Here is a 26,816-nt window from a genome sequence, read left to right on the forward strand (position 1 = left end):
GGCAGCGAGTCAAAAAAAAAACCCCATCCTCCCGAAGCGCCGGAGAAAAGCCTGCTGCCCTCCCACTCGCGCCCTCCCTGCGAGCAGCCCTGTCGCCTTTGTGCTGCCAGACAGGCCCGACACGAGGGCGTCTGGCTGGGCACCACGTCCCCACGCCGGGATGAAACGCAGCCCCAGGCTTTGCCCGGACGCCAAGAGCCCTCGCTCCCCTCCGCGGGACTCGGGGCACCCTGACCCGGCGCTGCTGCCTCCCCAGCCCCACGGTGGGCGGGGGGACGCAGCCACGGCCCCCTCCCAGACAGCCCTTTGTCAGTCGCTGTGGTTACAGCCGCGGTGCAAACGCCGCTGCCCTGTTTGTTTTCCCCCTTGCCTCTGTCGCGGGGGCGGCCATGGCCTCCCTCCCTGCGGCTCCCCGAGCGGGAGCCGGGGTATTCAGGGCTCAGCAGCCTGAATGAAGCCAGATCCCTGGACACATTCCTGTGGGTTTTTTTTTTTCTTCCTTTTTTCTCTTTATCCCCCCCCCCCTCTTCTCCCGCGCTTGGCACACGCTAAAGGATTCAAAAGGAAGCCAGGCTTGGCAGACGCAGGGGGAGGAGGGAGTGGGGAGATGAAAGAAGGCTTCTCTCCAGCTTTCTCTTCCAGTTCCCACACTCAGCCCGGCGCGGAGAGCTCCTAATGATTCCCAGCCGCACCTGGAGGAGGCCGCCCGGCCGCCGAGGAAGCGGGGGCCTGTTTACACAGCCAGCAGGAAAGGCCCCCAGCGCCTCGGCTGTGCCGTGTGGGGCGGCCCCACGGCCCGAGATGGCCACCCTGTCTCAGCACCTGACATGGCTGCTTTGCCACGGTGCCCAAGGTGGCCACCCTGCTGTGGCACCCGGGTTGGCGGCCCTGCCTCAGCACCACAGTGCCCAAGATGGCGGCCCTGCCTCAGCACCACAGTGCCCAAGATGGCGGCCCCGCCTCAGCACCACAGTGCCCAAGATGGCGGCCCCGCCTCAGCACCACAGTGCCCAAGATGGCGGCCCTGCCTCAGCACCACAGTGCCCAAGATGGTGACCCCACCTCAGCACCATGATGCCCAAGGTGCCAGCCCCACCTCGGTGCCACACCAGCACTCATGGACATGGTGCCTTGTGCCAAAGCTGGCGCTGAGGAAAACCCCTCCATTCCCAGCTTGGTGGGCTTCAAGTGGCTGCCCTTCTCCACGGAGGATGTACTCCCTGAGGTGGCGGGTTGGGGAGCACTAGGGGGCTAAGATGGCCCCCAGGGCCGTGGTGGGACAGAGGTGCCCGCTCACACGCTCCCCAAACACACGCCTGAAGGGGAAGGAGCAACAGGCAGCACCGGAGAAGGCGGCGATGCCACTTGGGGCATATTGGCCCACGAAGGACGCCTGCAAGGGGGACACCTGCCACCATCGTACCCACCCGCCACACAGCCCTTCATGCCCTCTCGTGGCACCTGCTCAGCACCACAACTGTCCCTGTCCCCACCTCGTGGTGGCAGAAACGGCCCCACCATTCCCTGTGGAAAACGCGTTCCCGTCAGGACGGGTGCGAATTCCCAGCACACGCGACCATTTCCACCCCTGCACAAATCGCCAACAGATGCAGCCCGAAAGCAAGCGCCAGTTTTCCCTCACGGGACAATCAATCAGAGCAAATTTTCCCTCATTTCTCCTCCCTCTCACACCATTCCCCAGCTAAAGGCTCTTCTGGGCCTCGCTCGGGGCTTTGCCACCTCTGGGCAGTGTTTCGTACAGCGGTGAGCTGGCTGGTGGGACTGGAAGCGGTCCCCGTTTTGGGGGGGATGGTGTCAGCTGATGACTTGCACAGCCCCGGATGGGTTTGCTTTATCTCAAGGGAGAAAACGCTGCTCCCTGCTGACAGCCACGGTGACAAGGACACAGCCACAGCACGAGCACAGGCCAGTTCCAGCTGCGGGACCGCTCATGGGTATCACTGGCTGATGGGACGTGAGCTCCCACCGAGTAAAGCTTAACAATTCAGAGCCGGTCCTGGGCTCTGCATCCTCTTTTTGCCACAGGGTGAAGGGATAACCATGCAATTTGCCCTAAAACAAGCAGAAGTCCCATCCTGTGGGCATGACTGCTGGGTGCTCTCCCTGAGGATTTTATTTAAACTTTTTTAAACACTAATGCCAATCTCCTCTCAAGTCATTCAATCATAAAATTAAGCACCGGTTGTGCCAAGCTCACGTCAGCGCGGGGCTGCCCATCGCTCCCCGGTGGGTTCAGCCATACTTGCCTGGCATCTGTAGCCCCCGGGCTGTGGAGACCCCCTCTTCTCCTCCTCCTCATCGGGGGGATTATGTGCACAGCCCCGTCCCGCTGCCAGCGAAGCTTTGAAGTGCAGCCCTGGTAACGAAGCTTTCGCTGCAGGAATGAGAAAGCACCAGGACAGAGAGATCTCCGCCTCCGTCGCTCGCTGGTCTGGGCAGGACTGGGAAAACGAAGCAGTTTTTAAAAAAGGCGAATCTCCAGGTGGGGAACGGGCCATATTTGCTCTGCTGTTACCAGATCTTTGCCCTCTTGCATTTGGCTCCAGCCCAGTAACCAAAGGGTTGTTGCCACCTGTGTGGGTAACACACAGAGCTATTCCCACAGCTACCTTAAGGACCAACATCCAGCTGTGGAAACCGCTGGCTCCCAGGCAGAGCCGGACAAGCCCCAGCTCTGGGGGGGAAGGAAGAAGCGGGGTGGAAGGTGGGTCTATTTACCCCACGGAGTCTTTCTGGCGAGGGGCCAGGCCTTAAACAGAAACCGTCTGGTGCATCTTCCAAGGAGCTGGCCCAGCACAGAGCTGCCTCTTGGCAGAGGGAAACGCCGGCTTCCTCCGTCAGCGGGGCGATGAGCAGCTTCACACACGCTCCATTGAGTCACTGCTTCGTTGGTGGCCTCCCCAGCGCGGGATGGCTGAGCCCAGCCGCCCCGGGTGCACACGGGAGAACCATTTTAGGCTCCGGTGACAGAGGCATCAAAGAACACTGCTATAAATAGCGGTGTCGAAGGAACGAGATGGTCAGGCTGTTCAAATCCTGGCATGGCCCCACTAGCACTGATAGCAAGTGCCCTTTGCTTGTTCTCCTGCCGCTAGGTCCTCTTATCTATTCTTCCAACTCTGGGTGTTTCTGTCACCCTGTCACCAGCTCCCCAACATTTTAGCCTCCTGGGATGGCTGCAGGTCCCTGCTCGCATTTGTTGGCCCCTATTCTGCACGCCAGAAAGGACGTAAAACTAAATGCACTGCAGGGACGAGGTGGGGTCCCCACCAGCGCAGCCTGGGACCCCTTATGGCCAACACCACAGGGTTGTCGGGACAGCCCTGTATTTGCATGGCCCCGACACACTGGGACCTGCTGCTGGGCATGCAGGCACCCCCGCAGAGATACAGGCTTTCACTGCACTTAAGAGCACTCCTGGATTTCTGCTGTTCTTCTGCAAGGAGCTGGAGTCATCCCCCAGACCTGATGTTACCTCTGGATCATTCTGATCTCTTGTTATGGTGATGGGGAAACTGAGGCAGGAAGATGTCAAGACTTACCCCATGTACATGAGGACCAGGAGAGCAGAGTCCACACTCTGCCCTACCTCCCTGCCATGCAGCTGGTCACCTGGGGTGTCAGATCCTCACCAGGAAGCCCCACGAGTTCTTGGGGTTAAATCCTGGATTCATCACGAAGAGCGGTTCTTGCTATTCAGAGGCCATGATTACCTCGTGAACATCTGCGCTGACAATAGCTGAGTGGCAGCACAATTCTCCATCAGCTCTGCCTCCGCTTTCTCCTCCTCCATGTTCTTTATTTTAAAGCACACTCATTGCAAACCCCTTCGATGCCTGATGAGGGAAAAAGCTCAGAAAACAGGCAACAGAAACAACAACTCAGGCTTGCAGCAAATCAACTACAAGACCTCACAGACCCAGCTGTACAAACCTCCCCCATCTCTCCCTGCATGGCCTTGGCCCATGTCTCTCCATGACCCATTGGCTCCCCAGAGCCAACACTGGTCCCCAAGAAACAAGTCAAGGGCTCAGGGTGGTCTTTGCATGAACATCAGAGGCAGCTCTTGGCTTTGGCATGGACATCCTGACCTCTCAGGGCTGTCTGGGCCCACCTGGTCTTTCACTGGTGCAACATGGGCCTCATCAGGACTGGAATTTGATTTTTCCTCCAGGCATCTGGTGGAAGAACATGCAGGATTGTGGATGAGCATGGGGACAGGGATGGCCTTCCAGCAAGCAAGGCAGCACAAGGACACTCTCTGCTGAGGGCCATCCAAACACCCATAGCAGAGACGCTGCCCTGGGGCCTACGGACATTCCTTGGCTATATTTGGTGACGGATGGAGAATTTGTTGCTTCCCCTTATCCCATCTGTTCTCCTTTTTGGCAGGGAGGAGCTAACACCAGAACTGCAGTGTCGCTATTCGGATAAACCCGGTACTTCAGCAGCAATAAATCTCCTTGAAAAAGCTTTTGCTGCCTCCCACCTGTTGGCTGGGAGAAGATCAAGTTGACAAAAGTCTTCTGCCAAATTGTATTTTTATCCAGGACTTCATCACGAGTCCAGGTTACAATAAAAGCCTGTTCACGAAGCAGAGGGAGGCAGCTGTATCACAGCACATCTCTCAACTCTGGAATCCCACCTCTCCCAGAGGTTTCTGGTTCCCAGGTAGCTGCTTTTATTACATTTTCTGAATTCCCTTAAATCCCAAAAGGCCCTTTTCCTTCTCATCACCCCCACCTCTTCTCCATCAAACCTGGGAGGTCCCAAGCAGGGACCCCAGACTCTCACTGGCTGCACGAGGGAGCCAAGATACCCATTGTGAGAACAGCAGCAACGGAGGGAGCCGGGCTGGGACCACCACAGTTTATTACAGAAAAACACCCAGAGGCATTTCATTAACATGGCAGGCCGTTCACGAGAAAAACCGCCGGAGGACAACGAAGTGAAACCCACAGCAACAACACACAGCAGGAAAGTCCAGTTGTCGGCCAGCACGAGAGGCACAACCGCGCCGGCCCATCAGGGTGGGAGATGTGCCCGTAAAACCCGTCCCGGGGACTGCAGCCCAAGGGGACATCACGGACGGGCGCACCAGGAAAGCACACAAGCAGCAAATCCACGTCTGCCAGTTGTAGTGATGATGGAGGGAAAAATGTAGGAAGCCGTGTGGGTAAAAGCAAATGGGGCAGCCACTGCAGGGACGGGAAATCCTCACCGCACAGGAAGGACTCAGGAGGTGTAGAGGGAGGTCTGCCTCACCTGGGGCCTGTTTCCCAAGCCCAGTGTCTCCCAGCGAGCCCCACAGCTTGCCCTGGCAGCAGGAGGACCCTAAACAGAGTCACTAAAACTCCTGCCGGCACCGTGTCCCGACCCCTCAGCTTGCACCCAGCTCCCTGTGCATCTCAGGGCCTGGAAAGGCAGCAGTGAAAGCTGCTGAGATCCAGGGCCCTGCCCCAAAGCCACGACACATAACAGTACCTTCAGACGGGGCATCTCCTCCTGCCAACAGCCCTCAGCCAAAGCCCGCGTCCGCCGCGGCACCCGGTGCAAGCACCCATCCCCAGGGGCTGTGCCCGCACCCCATATCCGACCCCACCAGCACCCTGCCCTGGCCAGGGGTTGCTGACAACCCTGTTCCTCCCGCAACGCCACCTCCCGGGCTGGCGGGGGGCCCCGGTGCAGCCCGTCTGGGAGCTGGGCTTGGCTGAGCTTCCACATCGTGATCTTCAGGAAACACCTTGGAAATGTTTACTGGGAGGCCAGGCGCTTCTCCCCCTCCCAGCTGCCAAAAAGGCCTCTGAGATACAGTTCAGATCCCAATATCTGGGGTTCACATTAAAAAGATGAGACCTTTTTATAAGCCTCTATATTAATAGATGTGTTACTGAGATTCTCATTTCTTTCAAGACTTTTTTTGGTTTGTTTGGATTTTAGACCTTCCCCTAAGGTGCTCATCACCCAGATGTGACAAATAACAGTCTGTCAAAGTGAAATAGTTCGGGGCGGGGGGGGCAAAAAAAGTGCAATTTGCTTTTCACTGCTAGAGCAGGACTTAGTGCAATGAGAAAACAGTCTCCCGAGCCCCTGAAGGCATCACAAGCTTGTTTATATATCGTCAAATGTGCGATAACTCGAGCTCTAGCCTTGCTGTGGGAAGGGCTGAGCTCTTCTAGCTGCAGCCTCCCTGCAAAGTCCAGCCAGAGGCAGACACGTACCTCGGAAAACTTCAGCCCATCGGGGTGGTGAGAACACTGGTAACACTGGGCATCCTTCGTGCCCAACCATGGAGTGTACTGCCTAAAAAAAAACAACAAATAAAAAGAAAAAACACCCCACAAGAAAGAAGTAATCTTTAAATTTTTCTCCTGAGAGCATCCTGTGAGCAGAAATGTCAGTGTGATTTTCACACCGATTTCGGTACAGCTCTCCCATGGATTTCTCTTCCTGTTTTTTAATCGGAGATTTGGTTCTCTCCCACAGCATCACTAGCAGAGGTGTCTATTTTAGGAAATACCAGAGGTTTTAAGAAGCTGAGGAGAAAAAGATTATCAACTCATATGGGCTCAGAAAAGAGGGGTAAAAAATCCTTTAATTAAACTCCCCAGGCTGAAATTCTCTGCAGATTACCTAAATGGACTTCATATGATGTCCCTAATATATTAGGGCCTGCTTTTAACTTAATTCAAGCCCTAGGCATGTGTCTGCGGACCCTGGACGGCTCACACAGGAGCTGGGCTTTGGATGCCTCACCGAGGCGATTATTTTTAAGTGCTAACTCATGCAACAGTGAACCCCAAATTTAAAAATCTGGGCCAACAACACACTAGCCCAAAGCTCCAAGCAGGAAACAGGATTTTTTTTTTTTAAATATATATATATAAAATAAGTGTTTGTTTCTATATTTCCAAATTTTAGGGCTTGAAAGCAAAGCTGTTCAGCTGACAAAATCTTGGTGAAAGGACAAAGACATGAAAGATTTTCCGGTTGGGGTGCAGGGGCTGGGTCTGCGAAGGAGCAATATTATGGTTTAATTGTAGTTAAAAGGGATGTTTTGTTTCAAAGCTGCAAGCAGGGTTTTTGTGTGCTCCCAACTTTCCAGTTCAACAGTTCAGCCTGAACGTTTGCTTTGTAAATCAAAGGCTTTGGGGATTACCTGAGGTTTTAAAGAAACACCAATAGGTTAAACCTGCCTGGCACAAACACTCCACGAAAGGCAAGATCCATCCTCGAGGGATGTTGCCTGAAGCACGTGCGGAAGGAAAAGGGAAACGCCTCGGAGGGCTGCCTGGCTCCGGCCCCGGGGACAACGCCACGACATCGAAATGAACACAGAGGCGAAAGGAAGCCTTTCCTCAGCCCCCTCCTCCATCTGTGCCCCCGCCAAGGCTCCTGCTGGGGGATAACCTCATGCTCACCAGGGCAAACGCTCCCTGCCTCGCAGACCCCAACCCAGGTCAGAGCGCGGTGCCCGGGGTGAAGCCCGTGCCACACGCCGCGGGACCAGCCAGCTCCGCTACTTGCTGTCCTGTGGGGTTTGCTTCTCCTGCGCCGGCCGCTTGTGCTTCTGGGCGACGCCGTAGGGGACGTGGGCAGCCACAGTGCCCATCTCCTTGGCTCCCTCCACGTGGAACATCTGGTCGTCGAAGAAGATGTGAGGACGGATCTTCTTCAGCAGCGGCCCCTTGGGAGCCCCGGCCAGGAACAAAGCCTCATCCGTCTCCAGGCCCCAGCTGCGCAGAGTCTTTAGGGCGCGGGCTCCCGAGCTGGCCGCGCTCCTGGCAGTCACCAGGTAGGTGCGAATGGGACACTCCATCCTCAGCCCCTTGGAGTAGAACTTCTTCTGCAGCTTCCCCAGGGCCTCCAGGAAGCCCTTCAGGGGGCCCTGCCAAAGCAAGAAGAAACCACCACTTTGCAGAGCTCCACGCTATCCCTTCCTCCAGGCACCCAGTCCCAGCAGAGCCAGACACGCTGGCTGACCCCTCCTCCCCGTGAGCCCCCAGGAACAACAGCGAGGGGCCAGCCGCAGCCATATCGTGGGCCTCCAGCACCAGGCTGCCGACCCACCCCAGCTCACACTCCACATGCCAACCCCTGGCTTGTTCCCGGAGGCGAGAACATCCCTGCGGGCTGTCTCTCTCTCTCTCTCTCTCCCAGAGGTGTTTTCTGGCTGCACCCCAGCACTACCTGTGCCAGAGGCTTGTTCTCGTGAGCCTTTTCATGCTCAAAGAACATGTCCAAGCCGTGAGCCTTCACGATCTGCTCCGACTCATCAGAGAAGAGCACGGCGTCACCATCAAACGCCACCCGCAGCTGGTTCTCCGACACCTCCAGGTCTTTGCTGGGGCTGAAGATGGTGGCTGCAGCAATCCCTGTGGAGGTAAAGCGTGAGGCAAGAGGGGGCGGTTACCCAAAGACCCGTCCTCAGGGCTTATCTGTTGAGGAGCAGAGCAAAACATGACAGGCTGAAGCAGACACTGCAAGGAAATGCACACACCCAGTAGTGCCTGCAGCTTGGCCCCAACACCTTTTACAGCAAAAACAAACCCCCAGCTGACAAACCTCCCCTTGCATACAAGAATTAAGGGGGAAAAATAGCGCCTTTGCCTTGGAAGAGCTGTGGAGCTTGAGGAAAGCCTTATTTCTATGGAAACTAGAGGAGCATGAAGGATGGGACGTGGGACAAGGCAGACCCCAGCTGCACATCAACATGGGGACAGGGACATTGGAGCTATCGCTCCTGGCACCAACCCTCTGAGGGCTCCAGGCTCCCCCCGCTGCCCCCCGCCAGGCTGGACCCCAGACTCACCCTCTTCAATGGCCCCACTCACTTTCTCGGCGTCGGAGGAGAGGTAGAGGTTGGTGTGATAGGCCTTGAGGTAACAGATGGGGCTGTTCCCTCCCGTCATGCAGAACCTCTCGATGAACAGACCTGAGGGCAGATGGACCCCAGGGTGAGCCCGATTGCCCCCCCAAACAAGCCTTGACGCTGCTCCCCTGTGGCCTCCCAAGAGTTGGCAGGATGGGGGTCAATTTTGGTACTGCCGTTCAACAGCATGGCTGGCAGCCAGAGCATCCTCACCACCAGCCAATTCCACTCCAAGCCCAGGAAATCTGGGAGAAGTGGGCTCAGGGCGTGGTTTGGAGGAAGAGACAGGAGAAAGCGTCTCCTGATCTTGCTGCCAAGCTTAACACCCTGCTCAAAAGCCGTCACCACCCGTGCAAAGAACGGCTTTGCTCTCAGCTTACCATAGTGGTTGATGCTGTTGATCAAGCGAACCCCAACCTGGGCATGGTTGTTGGTCATGAGGACGATGTCGAAGAGCTCCTCGCTGTCAGGGTAGAGCTCGCGCAGCTGCGTGTTCACCGCTTCCAGCGCCTGCAGCACCCAGGGCGAGGGGGGTGGGTGTCAGCGAGCCCCAGGCACGGCCCTGACCCCCTTCTCACCGAGCAAAACACTTGTGTTCACCAAAACCAGGGAGCTGGCCCGACCCCAGCTACACCCTGAGCCAAGCTGACACCCACAAGCAGCTTTAGCTGGGGAAAAAAAGTCTGATTTGGGGCAAAAACCACATAGCTACTCTTCTATTTTCAAAAACAAAAGGTTTCAAATTTCCATACGAGGTGAGAATAAATTAGCTCAAAGTTACAGAGAAGTGTTTTACAAGCAACCAGAAACAGGCCAAGTCTCTCCCCACCAAGTGGATTAGTTTATTCATTGGGAACAGGCAAGAGGTTGCTTCAGCGAGGGCCAGCACACAAAACCGCGCTAAACCCAGTGGAACTGGGACAGGAATTGGAAAATATTTTTAAAAGTTTGAAATGCCTCATTTCAACATGTCAAAATTAGAAATTGGCCGACTCTGGAGCAAGGCTAAATTCAGCCAATTAAAAAGAACAAATAAATTGTAATAATAATAAAAAAGAAGATATGAGAATTCCCTAAAGGGAAACTTTATGATCCAAAGAGATGATTTCTTCAATTCTTGGGCTCAGTTGACAATTTGGAAAATTCAGTGTTTCCTCAGTCCTGGAAGAAGCACGTCACTTGCCAGGAGGTTTATTTGACCTCGGTTTGCTCCGTGGCTACATCCCTTCTGCCAACGCTGCTCATTTCCCATCCCTTCCCCACACAAGCACCCCACAGCACTCCCCTCTCCCCAAAAATTCAGTCTCAGGACCACGGTGCAGACTCAGCTGAGGCGGGTGGATGCTCACCTTGACGAAGGGGAAGGCAGCGCCGGGGAGGAAGGGCTCGTTCTCGTGGTCCAGCTGGTACTTCACGTAGGCCTCCACCCCTTGCTCGTTGTAAATCTTCTGCTCCTCCTCCATGCGGAAAAGCGCTCGCGAGGACACGGCGATGGTGATGGCGTTCTCGGGCTTGGGCTGCAAGGGAAGGGAGAAAATGGGGAGGCAGCCCCTGACCCAGCCCCGCTGCCTGAGAAGGCATCAACCTGAAAGGCCACAGGGTGGGTGACACCTCCATGGGGTGTGGAGGATAACGGGGCAGCTGCAGCCCTGATCTTCCAATGCTTCAACAGAAGAAGCCCTGATGCACCGTTCCCACCGTCTCAGGATACCCAAGAGCCTTTTTCTGCTGCTCACACCGTGCCCAAGCCCTCCCACTGCCAACAGGCTCCCAGGACCCATCCAGATCCAACGTGCTACCCCAGGAGAACCACTCAACCCCACGCAGAAGGAATTTGTGTGGCTTTTCCCCCCCGCCCAAGGCCAGGAAAAACCACAGGCCGCGGCTCGGCCAGCTCCGCGCTCCCACAATGCTGTCCAGATGTGACGATCAACCCGTGCCAGCTCAGCTCATAAAAACACTCGATACAGTTATTGTGGGCGGAAACACGACAAACAGGTGGTGTGAGCAACGATTTATGAGTCATTATTATTAATGTTCGAGGGCTTGATCCAGAATCCACTGAAGTCAACACGGGGCCTCTAGTGGGACTTGGCAGTGAGAGAGGGGACACCAGGGAAGTCAATCTCATCTTGACCCCTACGCGTCCTCCCTCTCCCCTTGGAGGGCAGAAGGGTGTTAATCCCCGTCACTTGCTTGCAAGCATGAAAGCAAATTCATTACTGATGGCCAACAAGAAATCCCCGCTCCCAGAACAGCAAATCCCAAGGAGGGACGGTGACACAGGCAGCCCCGTCCCCAGCAGCGAGTCCTGGGAGCAGGACAGGGCTTGGGGGGCTCACACGGGGGATGCTCCCCAGGAGCAGTCCCAGCCCACGGGCTATGGCTGCAGCTCTGCAGGCAGCCCGTGAAATCCAGGCTGTCAGCACTTCAGAAACACCTCACCTCAGCTCCTCTGTGATCTCCAGGAGCCTGGTGGAGCACGTTGCCCTGTGAGTAATCCCCCGGCAATGCCGTTTGCCCGGGGGCAGGAGGGCGCCTTGGCCAGCCGCTTTGCACACCCAGGTCCTCCAAAGTTCAAGCTCCCACCCTGCCTAGGGCTGAGCTTTACAGAACCAGCAGCCTGGCAAGGACAAGGTACCCCATCTGCGTTGGGGATCTTCACTCCTCGCCCTGGGCCCCGCTCATCCTGCCCAGAACGGAGGCACACCCAGCAATGAGTCAATGGCAGCCCCCATGCCATTCCCAGCACCGCACCCGCCCCGTAAGCGGTGCCCGGGGCCAGCCCTGCGGTGCAGTCGGTCCCAGACACCTCTCCAAAGCCACATCAGCACCCAAAATCCCCAGGAAGCAGATTAAGCAGCGGGCGATTGGGACTAGACACAGACTAGCTCAAGCTAAGAACATCACTGGGGCCAGGGCGATCCCTTTCCCACAGCGTTTGCAGAGAAATAAGGTCCCGTTTGGAAGCGGCTCTTTTGGGAAAGCAGGTGAAGAACCCCCAGGATGCACAGGATCACCCAGGTCCACGCAGGATCACCCAGGTCCAGGCAGGATCACCAGCACCGCTCCCACAAGCGAACCACAGCCAGGTCCCCCTCCTACGTTCAGCTCCCCAGGGGGTGTTAGCTATTAACTTCTCATGGGCCAACTCTTGGCACTCCAACTCATTAATTAATAACTCTGGTGTCATGGGCCATTTATTAGCTGAAAATATTAATAACTATTAAAAGTCTTGGGACATCCGGCCATTAAGCCTTCAGCAAGGAGTGCTGCCGCTCCACCCTGCTCCCGCGTCCCTGCAGCGCTGGGGTATTTCTCTGGGGGTTTGCTCCCCACTCCTGGTCCCCACCGTGCCGCAGGGCAGAGCATCCTCCCCAGCCAGCGCGGCAGGAGGATCCCCGGCACAGAAAGCAGGTCAGCAGCACGCAGGCATGTTCACGGGGGTGAGATGCGTGTGCGGGGCCATAAGCCGAGCCTAGCCGGGTGCCCAGCCTGAAATTGCATCTCCATCATCTCCCCGCGGCGCACACCTTGCACCCGGTGGGTGCCAAGAGCACTGGCACCTTGCGCAACGGCACCAGGCTGCTCAAGGTCCCTTCCCTGCCGTTTAAAGGCACCAGCCTCCAGGAGGTTAATTTAAGAGGTAATAAACACAGCAATAAAAATAACCGTAAGCTTGGGGCCCTAACTCGGCCCCGGCGTGGGCTGCTGGAGCCCCAGCTGCCCGCGGGCACGAAGCCCAGCCTCCGGGAGCGGGACCTGCCGGATCCTGCTCGCTCCTGCCAAGGAAGATTTGCACCTTTGGAGCACTTGCTGCAGGAGAGTCTCACCCCAGCGCTACCGCAGCTCCCAGCTGGGCTGGAACGGCCCCGCCGTGCTCTGGGAAGCACTGACATTTCAAAAATAAGGCAATTCTGCGAGGAGGGAGCTGAGTTTTGACATTTCTTTGAAGCGCAGGTTTCATTTGGAAGCGTTCCCTCCTCGAGGTTGGTTGGATGCTCCTCCAGCCCCCCCAGCACTGCAGAGGATCATCACTACATTCAAAAACGGGCTTTAAAAAGTCACGGCGCTACAGGAACCAAAGCACCTCAAATCCTCCATCCCAGTGCTGTGAACAACCCAGCAAACCCCACTTTGCCTTAAAACATCAGTTTTTGGGGAAAACACCCTTCCTTTTGAATAGGAAGTGTGTGCATGGGAGGGGTCCGGCTCACAGTCCTCGTTGGGATGCATTTCGTCCCACGAGGCTGCACAGCACCCAGCCTGACACAGCCCCCTGCTCTGGCTGCCCCAGCCCCGGCGGGTTTGGCCACTCTGCACAACAAACCCTGTTTTACCCTTGGAGAAGCATCAAGGTCAGACAAGGTCGATCAAAGTTCATCATCCAACACAAGACCAGGAAGCGGCTGTGGGGCTCTGCCCAGCTGAATCCAACCAAATTTGCTGCCTGGGGATTCAGGATGAGCTCCTCTCCCGTTGTCCTTTCCCATGGGAAGGTCAGATCCAGCCCCATCCTGAACATCAAGCGAGAGAGTAATGATGTGTTGACCAGAAGCGCGAGCAGGGCAGCATGGGGGACGGTCCCACCCCAACCCTGGGTGCATCCCCGGGTTCAGCCAGACAGGAGGGTTGACCAGGGACGCATCCTGACAGCCCAGCCCTCTGCAGAGGAACATCAGCCCTTGGCACAGCCTCCAGGTGCTCCACGACATCCAAACCCCATCTCAGAAGCACAAGTGACCTTTCCAGCAGGCTCTGGCTCCACAAAGTGCCAAAACCCATCCCAGACCCAAACACCCCAGTTTTGGGGTAAAGATGTGTTTCAGCAGTGACGGGAAATGGCACCATCTCCCCTGCAGACCCAACAGCTGGCAGGCCTTTAAACCGCCCTTCTAATCGGATGTGAATCCTGAGCAGCCCCCCAAGGATTAGAAGCAGATATTTGGGAATCCCACACGCTCCCGGGACGCACAGCGGGGCTGTGCCCTCCCACCCACGAGGGCCACAGGTGCCCACAGTGGCACCCAACACCAGCGGCCATCGCTGGCTGGCTCGGAGGCAGGAGCCACAGTGGGGACCTTGATCCTTTTGCATAGTCTGGGGCTGAATCTGCTGGACCCACCACGATCCTAAAAACCTGGAGGAACTCCGGCAGCTCCAGGCACTTCCCTGGACACTGCAGAAAATCAAATCTTTGTGGCCAAATTCAAAATTTGGAGGTGAATTTTGGCGTGAGATTTGGTCACAGAGAGGGAAGAGGAAGGGCTTGCTCCAGGGTCAAGCACGGTGCCCATCACATCCCAAAAATGAGGCACCCTGGTGAGCTGGAGAGGTCCCATGGGTGCAGGGGACTGGCAGAGCAGGGGACGAGTAGGGCACCCAGAGGAGTGCAGCTAGCAGGCGGCCACCGACCCAGCCTCTCCTCCCCGCGCGGCGTCACTGGAGAGGCTGGGGGACATTTTCTGCGTTGCTGAAGGGTGACAAGTCTCATCGCTGACCTCCCCAGCTGGCAGGAGCGGGGCCGGAGCAGGCGCGGGAGCTGGGGCGTGGGAAGAGCGGAGACCCCTGTGAAGCAGGGAGCCCCGTGGGCTGCGGGGACACTCTCTTAACCCATCCCCCAGGCAGGAATGGGCTCCACGAAAATGCTCCCCAAAATCACCCTGCCTCCTGCCACCCTACAGCCCATCTCCAGGACGGGTTGTGCCTGTGCCTGCTCCCGCACTGGGCTCTGCTCCGGCTGCTGGAGACCTTCAGCAGAGAGGACAGACCCAGCACCCACAAGGGCGCAGACGGACGACAGCAAACTCCATTTCCCGGGTGCCCGAGGGAGCCCTGGGTGGCCGCGAGCCCCCCGCTCGGGATCAGATTAAAGTTCAGGGCAACGGCTGAGATGGTTTTGAGTTTTCCAAACGTATTATTTATAATGTGGAAAAGCACTCCGCAGCCATCCATCACGGGGCCCGACAGCTGCCTGGCAGGGCAGGGCAGCCCAGCTGTGGGCGAGGGCAGCTGAGCTGCCTGGTTGTGGGCACGAGGACCCCAGCTTGCCCCAGCAGAGGGGCACAGGGCCGGGCAGGCACCGTGGGCATCGGCCCCAGCCCCACACGGGTCCATGGCACAGCCTAACTTCAGGGCCAGAGTGCCTGGATCTCAGCTCTGCCACTGTTTGCTTACACAGCAAACCACACCACTGCCCCGTGCCTCAGTTTCCCCAGCTGCACAGCAGAGACAAGCTGAGCTCACTGCAAGGAGAGGAAGAGGAGGAGCCTGGGCTGACGCCCGCAGGAGGCTAAAAGCATGGGATGAAAGACAACCAGCTGCATGCTATCGCCAAGCCAGGCTGTCCCTCTCCTCCGGGAAGGCCGAAGGCAGCGGGTACAGGAGCAGGAGCTGCAGCCTGGTCCCCAGCACAGGGGCTGCTCCAAGTCGGGGTCCGCAGAGCTGGGGCTCGGCCACCTCCCCTCACCAGAGGGATCACATGCAGAGCTTTGCCGCGAAAGGTGCCAGCTGCCACCGTGCTCCCGACCTCACCGCGGGCAGCACGTCTGCTGGAGCCCCACACTTCGGGGGGACCCGCAGCCCCGAGGGTGGCTGTGGCTGGGTGGGCTCGCAGGCTGCGGGGCCAGGGCCAGCCCACCCCGGGACACAGCCCCCAGCCCTGCCAGCCCCGCACTGCCGCAGCTATTCCGAGATACGGCAGCATTTCCAGGCACTCCCGCATTTAAACCCGGCCGCCTCAGCCCGGGTTAGATAACACAGGCTTGTCCTCTAATCTGCCAGAGCCAGCGAGCCTGGCAGGGGCCCCCCCGTGACACCCCGCTGCCCCGGGCAGGGATTCGGCCCCTGGACTGTCCCCCTGCTCTGCTGCAGCCACCCCTCCTGTCCCTGGCAGGGCCTCCCACCTTGGCGCAGGGGACAGGCAGCTCATGGGGCACGGAGCCGCTCTGCAAGGACACCTCAGCCCAGGAGGGACCCGGGAACACCCCGGGGACGTGCAGGAACCCAGAGAGACTGGGGGGGATCCAGAGAGACCCCAGGAGGGACCCAGCAACACCCCGGGGACATGCAGGAACCCAGAGAGACCCCAGGAGGGTCGCAGGAACACCCCAGGGACCTGCAGGAATCCAGAGAGACTGAGAGGGGGGGTTCCAGAGAGACCCCAGGCAACCCAAGGATGCCATGGAGGAGTGGGGGCACCAGGAGAGACCCAGGGCTCCCCCAAGGACCTGGACGGAGACAGGGGGTCAAAGAAAAAACAGAGACACCCACCCAGGGGGACCCCTGAGGACCCAGAGGAGATGAGGCACGTAGAGGGTTTCACAGGGGAACCCAGAGAAGATGAGGCACCCAGGAGGACCCCAGAGAACCTGTAGGAGGTGGGGCACCCAGGGGGATGGAGCACCCAGAGAGACCCCGGGGGACCCGGAGGGGATGGGGCACGCAGGGAAGGCACCAGCGGGGCTGGTTCCCCTCCGGGTCGGGGAGTGCTGCCCGGCTCGGCACCTCGGGGGCTCTCACCGATTTGGGCTTCTTCTTAGGGGCGAGGTTGTCGTAGAAAGCCTTGGCCTCCTCCCAGGGCCGCCCCGCCGCTCCCGGTGCCCCGGCGGTGCCCGGCGGCTCCATAGCGCGGCGGCCCCGTGCGCGGCGGCGGCTCCGCACGTACCGGTAACTCCTGGAACCGCCGCCGGGCCGGCGGAACGCGCTTTATAAGGCATCCCATGAAGCTCCGGGGTTTCAGCCCACCGGGACACGGTTTAACCTCTTCGGGACCGAGCCCGACCCGCCGCCGTCTCCCCCCCGCTCCGACCTCCCCTAAATACCGGGGTGCTGGGGGGGGCGGCAGCGCTCCGCAGCCGCTGCGGGACAGAGCCAGCCCCGGGGGCAGCAAACCCCGGGGAGCTCGGGGAAGGGGCTGGGGGCGAGAGGTGCCATCAGCAATGAGCGTAGGGAGGGCACGGGGGGGGGCAGCGGGGCTGGAGGGGAAGGAGTAGCCGCGGCGGTGGGGCACAGGCGTGCTCGCACCCTGCTCCGTGCCGGGGTAACCTGTGCCCTGTGCTGGTTAGTGGAACGAGCGTGGATATTAATTAAGACTCTTCATTAAACCTTCTCCTACGAGTGCTGGTGGGGTTGAGTCCAGAGCCCAGCTTTCAGCTCAGGCTGAACACTGCACCACGAGCATCAGACCCCAAAGACCCTCGGGGAGCAGGGAATGTGCCCCAGAGACCAAACCTGGCCAGCCAGGAAGGGCCAAGCGATGGGGGATCCCACCTCATCTCACCTGGCACAGGGCAGTGCCTGGGAGGAGGTCGCAGAGCCCCAGCACCGAGGCCAGCAGAAGGGTTGTGCCCAAGGCTCTGTGCCAGCAGCTAAACACCAACCGTCCCTGCGGACCACAGCCTTCAGGGCCCCCATGTCCCTGCCCATGAGACCCATCAAACACAACCTCACTCACGCTGAGGTTCAACCAGGAGAGCAGAGACAGGGCAAGTTGGGTGCTGGTGGACAGGACTGGATCCCAAACCCTTTGGGAAGCCCTTCTGGGATTTTAACATCATTTCAGCCTCATCACAGACTCCCTTTCCCCAGGGCCTTTGGAGGTCCCTCCTGGGAAATACCCTGAGCTTCCTTTGGGGTGGCAGCCAAAGCCAGGGTGCAGAGCTCTCCCAAAAACACCCACACTGCTATGGTTTTGGTGTCCTCCCATCCCTGTGCTCCGGTGCTGGCTGCTGCAGGACAGAGGAGATGCCGGTGATTTGCAGGGTGGAAGCCGAGCCACACACCTCCCCACATGCCAGAGCCATGGCCAGGCTCACAGCTGGGAGCCAGCGCTGCTGCCCGCGAGCCAGCACTGCCTGATTAACTGTGGAGAAGTGTCTAAAGTTGGTGAGAGCTCCTTAGCAACAGCCACAGTCTCTGCAAGCTGCTGATGGAGAGGAAAGGCCAGAGGAAAATATGTGCGGGGAAGATGGAGGTGGAGAAGAGGAGGCTGAGAAGAAGGACAGAGACACAGTGACAGCAGGTCCCAGTCGCTGATGGTGCTGGGATGGGGCTCAGGACAAAGGCACCAGTCCCCTGGCTATGCCCAGCCCCGAATGAAGGGCACAGCCAGGTCCAGGCTCCTGGCTGACAAATGAGACTTATTTCCAGCACAGATCAGGGAGGTCTGGTCCTACGCCCACCCCAGGATAACATTCCCTTCCCCAGGGCTACCTGCAGGGCTGAAGAGTTACACTTTCACCCATCTTCAAGGCTCCCTAGGCTGAGCCCCACCGTGCTGTCCCCAAGGGCTTCTCCATCCCTCAGAGTGTCACAAGCTCAGATGAGACCCATAAATGATGCTCAGGAGTGCAGTGTTGTCCCCTCACTCTCCCCATAGCTGCAGCAGCCAGCTGCCCCCCAATAAGCCATGCGAGGGGGAACACCACACATGGGGGACGGTTTATTTTTCCATTAAAAAAATAGATAACAACTTCACCATCTCCTAACAGATATTACAGTCATCAACACAGCACACAGAGTAAATACCAATCTGTGACAATATTCCTATCCTGGGGCAGGAGGGATGGAGGCAGCAGGCTGGGATGGGGGATGGGGAAGGAGACAGACATTTCTTGTGGCCTCAGAGCCTTGCCTGGAGGCTCAGCAGGTACAGGACCCATCCACACCTCTCCACAGCCCCAATCCAGGGGCAGCCCATGGAGGAGTCAGGCAGCCCCTGCCTTCAATTTGTGACCCCAGGCATCACCTCAATATCCAGGAAGGCCAGAAAACTCCACAAAGCATCCAAGATGCTGCCAGAGCAGTTGTGGAGGTCACCCACTTGCTCTGCCAGCTCACACAGGTGGAAGGTGGCTTTTGGGATCAGACTGTGGCCACATCCAGGAGTGACCTTGGACACTTCTGCTCTCCCCTAAAGCACCCTGACCAACCCTGACCCTTCCCAGCAGCAAAAGCAGAGGTGGAAATGCTAAAGCTGGGCAGAGGGAGCCAAGGCAGTGAGCCCTCAGGGAGGGTGCAGCACCCTGCCTGAGCTCCCCAGCACCCTGGGGCCAGCCCCAGCTCCTCCGGGCAGCCTTGCAGGGAATTGCCAGTGAAGGAGAGAGCAGGGCCAGCACTTGGGACTTTTCAGCCTCCCTGGAGGCATCACAAGCACTGAGGGGGGATCAGCAGAAAGGGGAAAGAGCTGGTTTCATTTCGGATCAGGGAATGGGCCAGGCAGAGCAGTGGGGGAAAGCAAGGAGAAAGCAGCAGGGACAGGGGAACAGTCGGCCCTGGGAAGGCAGGACATGCACCATCAGCTGCAGGGAGTCCGGCTCCAGGAGGGGAGCGGGTTGATTTGGGGGTAACCTCAAGCCAGCAATATCCAGAGCAGGGTCTACCCATCGAGGGAGAGCTACAGCCCATGAACTGTGGGCTGCCCAGGACGCAGCTGGGAGTGGAGGGAGATGGGTGGCAGGAGGGATGAAACGTGGCTCACGCCTGGGGGCACGAGGGGGAATTCAACAGAAAATGGGGATGGAAACCGTCACAGGGAGCAGAGGTTGGTGCAGCCAGTCCAGCGATGAGCCCCCGGGGCTCTATTTCTGCATGTCACACTGCAGGAGGAGGACGATGGAGGGGTCACTCTTTGCCGCCTCCTTGAACTCCTCCAAGGAGATCTGGTCATCCTTGTCCTTGTCCATCTTTGTGAAGATCTTGTCAACACGCTGCTGGGGCGTCAGCCCATCTTGGTTCATCCTCATCATGATCACAGTCCCCACCATCTTGTAAATGGCCTGGAGCAAGAAGAGAAGCAAAGTACCAGAGCAGGAATTTTGGATGGGCAGAAGGCCCCAGGACAAGGCAGGCGACAGGACTGCTGCCCTGCTGGGACCCAGTTAGCTGCTGGCACAACCAGGCACACACCAGGTACCTTTCAGACAAGGCTCTGGGCAGGAAAACTCATTCTTTGGTGCCAAAATGGACCCAATAGCTGTGAAAAGCATGTAAAAAGCAAGCTATCCCTGCAGATTTTAAGCACCGGTACCTCAATGATCTCCAGCATCTCCAAGCGTGTGATCTTCCCGTCCCCATCCAGGTCGTACATCTCAAAGGCCCAGTTGAGTTTCTGCTCAAAGGTGCCCCTGGAGGTGACAGACAGGGCACAGATGAACTCCCTGAAGTCGATGGTCCCGTCACCGTTCTTGTCAAAGGTGCGGAAAGCGTGCTGGGCAAACTTGGAGGCATCTCCATAGGGGAAGAACTGCAGGGAGGAGAGAAGAGAGAGATTGAAATGGGGACAGGGATCTCGGCACGGTGGCTGCACCCGACGCAGCACCCTTGCCCCAGCAGGAGCAGGGTGCTCCAGCCCCGCAGGCAGCACTCGGGCCCCCGGCTGGAGCCCACCTTGATGTAGAGCTGCTGGAACTCCTCCAGGTTGAGGATGCCGGTGGGACAGTCCTTGAGGAAGCCCTTGTACCACTGCTTCAGCTCCTGCTCGCTGAACTCTGTGCTCCTCACCAGGTCGTCCAGCATCTCCGGGGCCAGCTTGCTGCTGTGCTTGCCCATGGCTGCCCCTGGGAGGGAAAACACACGGCTCCTACACACGGGGCACGGGGAGGGCTGGTGCCCCCAGGAGGGCCTGGGAGCCGACCCCACATGCCTCTTCCCCATGCTAGAGCTGATCCACCTGGCTGATGGGTGTCCATGCGCTGTCAAACACCGGGACAGCGACTGTGGCACAGGGGACAGGCTTGGTGCCCATGCTGAGCTGTGGCCCTTGCTGGCGGAGCTGTGCAGGAGCTGGCCCTGGGGCAGCCAGCAGCATCCCCTCCATCTCCAAGGCTGCCTCCCTTTGGGCTCCAGCCAGCCCCAGCGATGCCCAACCTGCTCCTGGCCAGCCCTTGGTGAGGAGAGGGTCCGCGGCCAGGCACCCCTCTGCTGCAGCACAGGGCACTGGGGCGCTGGCAAGCCTGCAGCTGCGTGGGCAGGACGCGGAGACGCTCTGATACACGCCGTGCCCGCTCCCACGCAGCCTTGGCTGCCGGCGCCACTCAGCCTGAGCGGCAGATGGTTTGCTGAGAGCTCCTGGAGCTTCTCTCTCTGTGGAGAAAGTTGAGTAGAAGTTCACCTGGAGCCTCCCAAAGCACCATCTCCCTTCTGAGCATCTGATTTCCTGGCCATGTGGGCATGGGGGACATGGGGGTACCCTCGGGTGGGCACAAGCCTCCCCTCGCAGCGACGCAGGGCTCCCCGTGCTCCCAGCCAGCCCGGCTCCCAGTTAATCCCACAGCAGAGGCTGCTTCCTGCCCCATCATCCCACCAGCATCTGTCACCGTCTGCCGCGGCAGCGCTCAACCCACCACCCCTCGGCAGCCAGAGCCGAGGGAACGGCCGGGCGCCCACAGAGCACAGCGTTCCCCAGCAATCCCAGCTCAGCCATGGAGATACACGAGCCCTCCCAGCCCTGTAACCTGCCGGGACTGATTAATCCCCGTCACGTACCACACTTGTGTCCTCCCACATCTCCCACCATAAGGGACCAGCAGCGAGGACCTTGGCTAGAAGCACCACACCTTGTCCTGCAAGCGAAGCCCTCAAAGATGCCAGGACTCAAGAGCATCCTTTGGTCCACAGACCTCGACCCCCCCTTTCTGAGCAGGACCCAGCACAGGCCATGCCAGGGCAGGGGACAGCAGGGACGGCTGCTGGGGACAGCAGCCAGAAAAGCCATCACACCTTTGGCACAAACCACTTGTCTCAAAGCCCCGATATCATCATCGGTCACCAGCTGCTGGTCCCAAAACGGGACAGAGGGGGGTCGCTATGGGTGTCCCCCCCGGGGCTGCACCCTGGGCAGCGCAGGGCACCCAGCCTCCAGCACCACGCCGCCGGAGGGGCACCCTGGGGAGCAGCGGGGGGGCTGCAGGGCCCGGTCCCGGGGGATGGATGGGGCGGCAGCACTCGCGGGGGCTGCTCTGCCCACCCGAGGGGCAGCTCCGGGGCACCGGCGCCGACCCCCGCTGGAACCGGCTCCCGGGAGCCCCGCGGCTCCGGCACCTGCCCCGACGGCAGCTCCGCACCGGGGAACCGGGTCCCAGCCCCGGGGCGGGGGCGGCTCCGGCCCCGACGACGCTTACCTGGGTGCGACGCGGGCAGGCGGCGGCTCGGCGGGGCCGGTACCGGAGGGGCGGCGGGGCCGGGGCCGGTACCGGAGGGGTCCAGCCCGCCGGCTCTGCCCGCGCCGCTCCCGCCCCTCTTGTAGCCGCGGGCCGCCCGCCCCCCCCCCCGCGGCAACGTTCGCCCATTGGCTGAGAGCTCTGTCAATCACCCGGGAGGGGCCGAAGGGGGGGGTCGAGGTGGGATACTGGGAGGGGGGACTGGGATGCTGGGAGGGGAAATGGCACTGGGATGGTGGGGGATGCTGGAGGGGAAAGTGGAGGGGATGCGGGGGGGGATGGTGGGGCTGAGATGCAGGGATGGTGGCACTGGGATGCAGGAGATGGTGGCACCGGGATGCAGGAGATGGTGGCACCGGGATGCAGAGGGGTGCTGGCACTGGGATGTGGGGAGTGCTGGGCTCAGCACCAGGGATGCTGCCGGCCCTGCCCGCCCGCAGGTGCCTGCCTGGTCCCCCATCCGAGCAGCGTCCCCCTGTGCTCCCTGCCCCTCCTGCCACTCTCTGCTGCTGCTTCCCTGCTTCCTCCTCCTCCTCCTCACCCTGCCCTACTCACCTGCCTCTGGGTCCTGGCCCTGGTGGTGGCTGACCCCAAAGCACCCCAAAACCCCCTTCCCTTGGTGTGCTCAGGGCTGGCAGGGCCCTGTGCTGCCTGCACTGGGGGGACACTGGGACACGCCTGGGTCCCCCTTGCTCGGCAGAGCCACAGCTGGAGCGCAGAGGGGAAAGGGCTGAGAAAACCACTCTGATCTCCAGAACCCAACGGGGATTGTTTCCATGGCAATCACTGGCCGCTCTTCCCGGTGACCTTGGCCATCCCGCTGTGATCCCAGTGCCACCCAGGCCCGTCCACAGCTAGTGGCCACTGAGCCCAGATGAAGCCTCCATCCATCCAGGGCTGGTCCCCAACGCGGAGCTGTGGGGTGCCGTGGGGTGCTCTGCCCTGCCCCATGGCTCAGCATCCCCAGGGCCAGCCCTGCTCTCAGGTGCACCCACCCTCCCTGCAGAGGTGCTGCATGAAGCTGCAGAAGGTGCCCCAGCTGGAGGGGAGGGAGGGCTGGTTTACAAAAAACACCAATATTTGCAGCTGTGTGTCCGCAGCGGGGCTGCAGGGATCCATCACCCGCCCACCCCAGGGGCAGGAGGGCTGGGACCTCCCTACGGCCACAGCCGGACAGGGCATCCCTGCGCCGTGCCCCTGCCCGGGGCTGGATGCCCACCCGGGGTGGGGTGATTCAGCCCCGTGGCTTTCAGGTCACTCCAGCAGCATCTGCGGGGCGTTGGGCACGTGGGTCTGTCTGCCCCCAAAGCCCCTCCATGAGCATCCCCAAGAGCCCAGGGGGATGAGCCCCCCGCCCCGTGCTGGCTGGACAACCCACTGCCAGTTCCTACGTGCTCAAATAGAGAAGACATCAATTAGTGCCACTGCAAACTGCCCGCACAAGGGTGCGCAGCGGGACTGAAAAATTAATGAGGGCTTAATTGAAGCAGCGTGGCTGCCAGGGCTGAGACTGGCGCAGCTCAGCTCATGGGACAGGGTGTGCTGAAGGGGCGGGGGGCGGCTGGGAGAGGTGGGGGAGCGCCAGGCTGGGGGTGTGACAGGGACGCCCTGGGGACGGGGACAAGTGTGGCTGTGGGGTACTGGGGTGCCCACATTTTTGGGGCTACGACACCCCGAGTCCCGGTGCTGGGGAGGTGCCTGGGCTCACGCGGGGCTGGCCGCACTGGTGGCCCCTGGAGCACCCAGCTGAGCCCAGCACCCAGATCGGGGCACCCCGAGCCCTAACACGAGCCCAGGCTCAGCTGGGACGTTGGCACCGGGATTGCGGAGGGGCCACGGGGCTGCGCGGGGGCAGCGGCTCTGTGGGGCTCTGGGGCAGCCCTTTGCTCCCCGCTCCCGCAGTGGCGTCACCCCACTGCCTGCCCCGGGGTCCCCGGGGTGCGGAGCTCCCAGGGCCTCCCCGGTCCCTAAACCCCTCATTACCCGGTGACGAGGCCGAATGCGAAGGGCTGCAGCTTCCCCCAGTGGCTCCGGGCCGCAGCAGCACGGCTGGGGGGGCTGTGCCCAACGGGGACCCCGCAGCCCCCCTGCCTGGGGCTGCTGCAGCTGGATCAGCCCCCCCAGAGTGCTGGGAGCCGTGGGGAGCAGGAGTCACCAGCGCTCGCCCCGGCCACCCAACAGCCCACGCCCCGCTGCACTGCCACATCGCCCGGCCATGACACCCACGGTGCTCGGGGTGCTGGTGGCTCAGCCAGCCCCTCTGTGACCCCCCGACGCTCCTCTGCCACGAGTGTCCCCACGACACGGTCCTGGGCAGGACCCCGGGTGGGGTCAGCTGGGCAGGGCTGGGGACGGGGATGGACACCGTCCCTTGGGGACCATACACAGCGCTCCCGGCCAGTGCAACCCCGCAAAATGCCCCATTTTCCTGTGGCACACTGGGCAGCCACATGGCACTGGTGGCCCATGGGCACACGCTGGGACATCACGATGCACTCCGGGTGGCTTCTCCCCTGGCACAGCCCCTCTGCAGGTGGCATGTCCCCAGGCACGCGTGCCCAGGGGGAGCCCAGTGCCAACCCCACCGTGGGCAGTGTTTGGGGTTGAGCTGTGGTGTGCAGAGAGTTTCGGGGCAAAACGGGGGGTTCTCACTCGCTCATTTTTCCTGCTGCTCCCTCCCTTCGAGCCGTGGTCCCTCGCCAGCAGCCTCAGCCTCTCCCCAGCCGCTCGCCATCCCGGAGCGGGTCCCTTTGCTGCCCGCTGCGCCCCAGGGCCAAGGCTTGGTGCCAAATGCCCTGGCCAGCATTGGGGTGCTGTAGGGTGGGCACCCATGCCAGGCTTTGCTGTGCAGAAATGCCCTTGTAAAGGAGCGAGGAGCTTCTCTCCCCCACTCCATGTCCTTGGGGGGCACCTCTGGGTGCTACTGGGTGAGCCAGACCTGGGGTGACCACAACACTGGGGGTCCCTCTTGATGTCCCTACTGTGATGCCCAGCACTGGCCTGGGAAAAGGGGGTGCAGGGTGGAAAAGCAGAAACACTCCAGTTTTGGGGTTCCCCACCTGCTTCCCCCCTCCCCAGGCAGAGCATCACCCCTGTGGGCACAGCTCTGCGCCAGCATGAGCCACCCAACCCCCTCCTGGCCCTGCTCCGGGGGGAGCCGAGGGGGGACGGATGGTGCTGCCTGGCCGAAATGGGGCTCCCGGGGTGTGCGTGTCGTTTGGCCCCATGGCAGCGGCACCGGGGGGGTTCGGTGGCTGTCCCCGTCCCCGGAGAGGGGGGGCAGGGGGGGAGCGGTGCCACCCATGGGCTGGGGCAGGAGGAAAAGAAAATTTGGGGCTTCCCTCCCCCTGCTCAGAGCGGGCTGCGGGTGCTCGGGGTGCCGGGGCTGGCTCTGATGGGGGGGACACACCGGCTCGGTGTCACCGTGTCCCCCAAAACTGGGGGGCAGCACCCTGGTGGGTGCCGGAGCCCTCTCCCGGGCAGGCCGCAGAGGTTTGCCGGCCGGCACGCAGGGGGTTAAGCATCCCCATCTTCCTCACACTTGAGACGTCACCGTCACCAGTGGCGTGGGGGGGGCCGGGGGGCTATGGGGGTCTTTGTGGTGCAGCTGGCGCAGGGCGGCTCACGCGGGAGGCTCTGCCCCGACACCCCGCGCTCCGGCACCATCCGCACGCCACCGGCACCGGCCGCCGCCTGCCCGCGCCTCGAGCTCCCCACGGCCACGGTGAGAGAGGGCGGCCACGGGGAGGGGGGGACGGGGACAGGGGTGCCACCAGGCCTGAGAGCAGGGTGAGGGGCTGCGGCAGCCGCTGGCTGTCTCCCCCCCAGGGACCCAAACCCATCGCAGCGGCTCCTATTTCCCTTTGCAACCCCAGCACGGCGCACCCAACGCTCGCTGGGTGCCCCCAGGACTGGGGGTGATGGGGTGGGTGCAGACCTCCCCCAGCTCCCGGGGTGCTGCAGCCCCGCGGTGGCCCCGGGTGGGTGCGGGTGCGCGGCTGGGTGCTCGCCCGTGCCGGCTGGGTGCTGCGGCTCCCCGGCAGCCCTGCGGTAAATCCTGCCGCAGCCGGGCAGAGGGGAGGCCCCCGGCCCCCCACCAGCCCTGCTCAGGGGGGCTCACCCCCATGGGGGGACTCACAGCCCCCCCTCCAGCCAGGGAGGTCCCCAAATGGGGGGGGTGACAGCCCCAGGAAGCCCCAACTCCACCCTGGGCAGGGCAGGGGGTGCCCCGGCTCATCCTGGGGCAGGATCGGGCCCCAGCACCCTGGTTCCCTGGATGAGGTCCCCCCCCCCTGAAAAATATCCCCCAGGCACCGTGTGTCCGACCGCGCAACAGCCACCGCGCTGGGCGGGGGGCAGTGGCAGGAGGGGCTCAGCACCCACCGGGCACCCACCGGGCACCCAGCTGGGCAGGGGGATGCGGGACGTGGAGCTGAGCCGAGGGGCAGGGACCCCCAGCCCCGGGCCGGGGGGTGCGGTGCTGCACCAGGCTGCGGTGCCCACCGCGACGCTGCGCTGGCGGCAAAGGGGCACAGCCCCAAAACGGCCCCAGGGACATGGGGGTGGCCCGAGCCGGGGGGCACGGCCAGACTGGGCACCGCCGGCTGGGAGGGGGGGTGCTCCTGGGTGCAGGATTTGGCCCTGCCTGGAGCAGGAGGGGGGGTTCACCCCATGTGCTGGGATGTCCCCATGGAGGTGACACCCGCCGCGGGGTCCCCGTGGGGCAGGGTGCTGGGGGGGGGGTGGCAGGGCAGGGAGACCAC

At 60.9% G+C, this 26,816-nt stretch overlaps 2 protein-coding genes across 3 annotated transcripts; both read right to left on the reverse strand.

The window, feature by feature from the left end:
- Positions 1–4,876: 4,876 nt before the first annotated feature.
- Positions 4,877–16,534, reverse strand: NT5C1A (5'-nucleotidase, cytosolic IA). The gene is made up of 6 exons (XM_068417721.1): positions 16,415–16,534; positions 10,243–10,410; positions 9,274–9,403; positions 8,834–8,956; positions 8,212–8,396; positions 4,877–7,909 (listed from the first exon to the last, which is right to left on the reverse strand). Exons 1-6 carry the CDS (start codon positions 16,517–16,519, stop codon positions 7,541–7,543), a joined length of 1,080 nt encoding a protein of 359 aa, XP_068273822.1. The 5' UTR covers positions 16,520–16,534; the 3' UTR covers positions 4,877–7,540.
- Positions 16,535–19,175: 2,641 nt separating this feature from the next.
- HPCAL4 (hippocalcin like 4) lies at positions 19,176–20,443 on the reverse strand. 2 transcript variants are annotated; one of them, XM_068417870.1, is made up of 3 exons: positions 20,282–20,443; positions 19,923–20,138; positions 19,176–19,671 (listed from the first exon to the last, which is right to left on the reverse strand). In XM_068417870.1, exons 1-3 carry the CDS (start codon positions 20,441–20,443, stop codon positions 19,474–19,476), a joined length of 576 nt encoding a protein of 191 aa, XP_068273971.1. In that variant the 3' UTR covers positions 19,176–19,473. The 2 variants fall into 2 exon arrangements, with proteins under 2 accessions (XP_068273971.1, XP_068273972.1); XM_068417871.1 differs by lacking the exon at positions 19,923–20,138.
- Positions 20,444–26,816: the final 6,373 nt, after the last annotated feature.

This window comes from Nyctibius grandis, chromosome 24 (assembly GCF_013368605.1).
Source record: "Nyctibius grandis isolate bNycGra1 chromosome 24, bNycGra1.pri, whole genome shotgun sequence".
NCBI classification, from domain to species: Eukaryota; Metazoa; Chordata; class Aves; order Nyctibiiformes; family Nyctibiidae; genus Nyctibius; species Nyctibius grandis.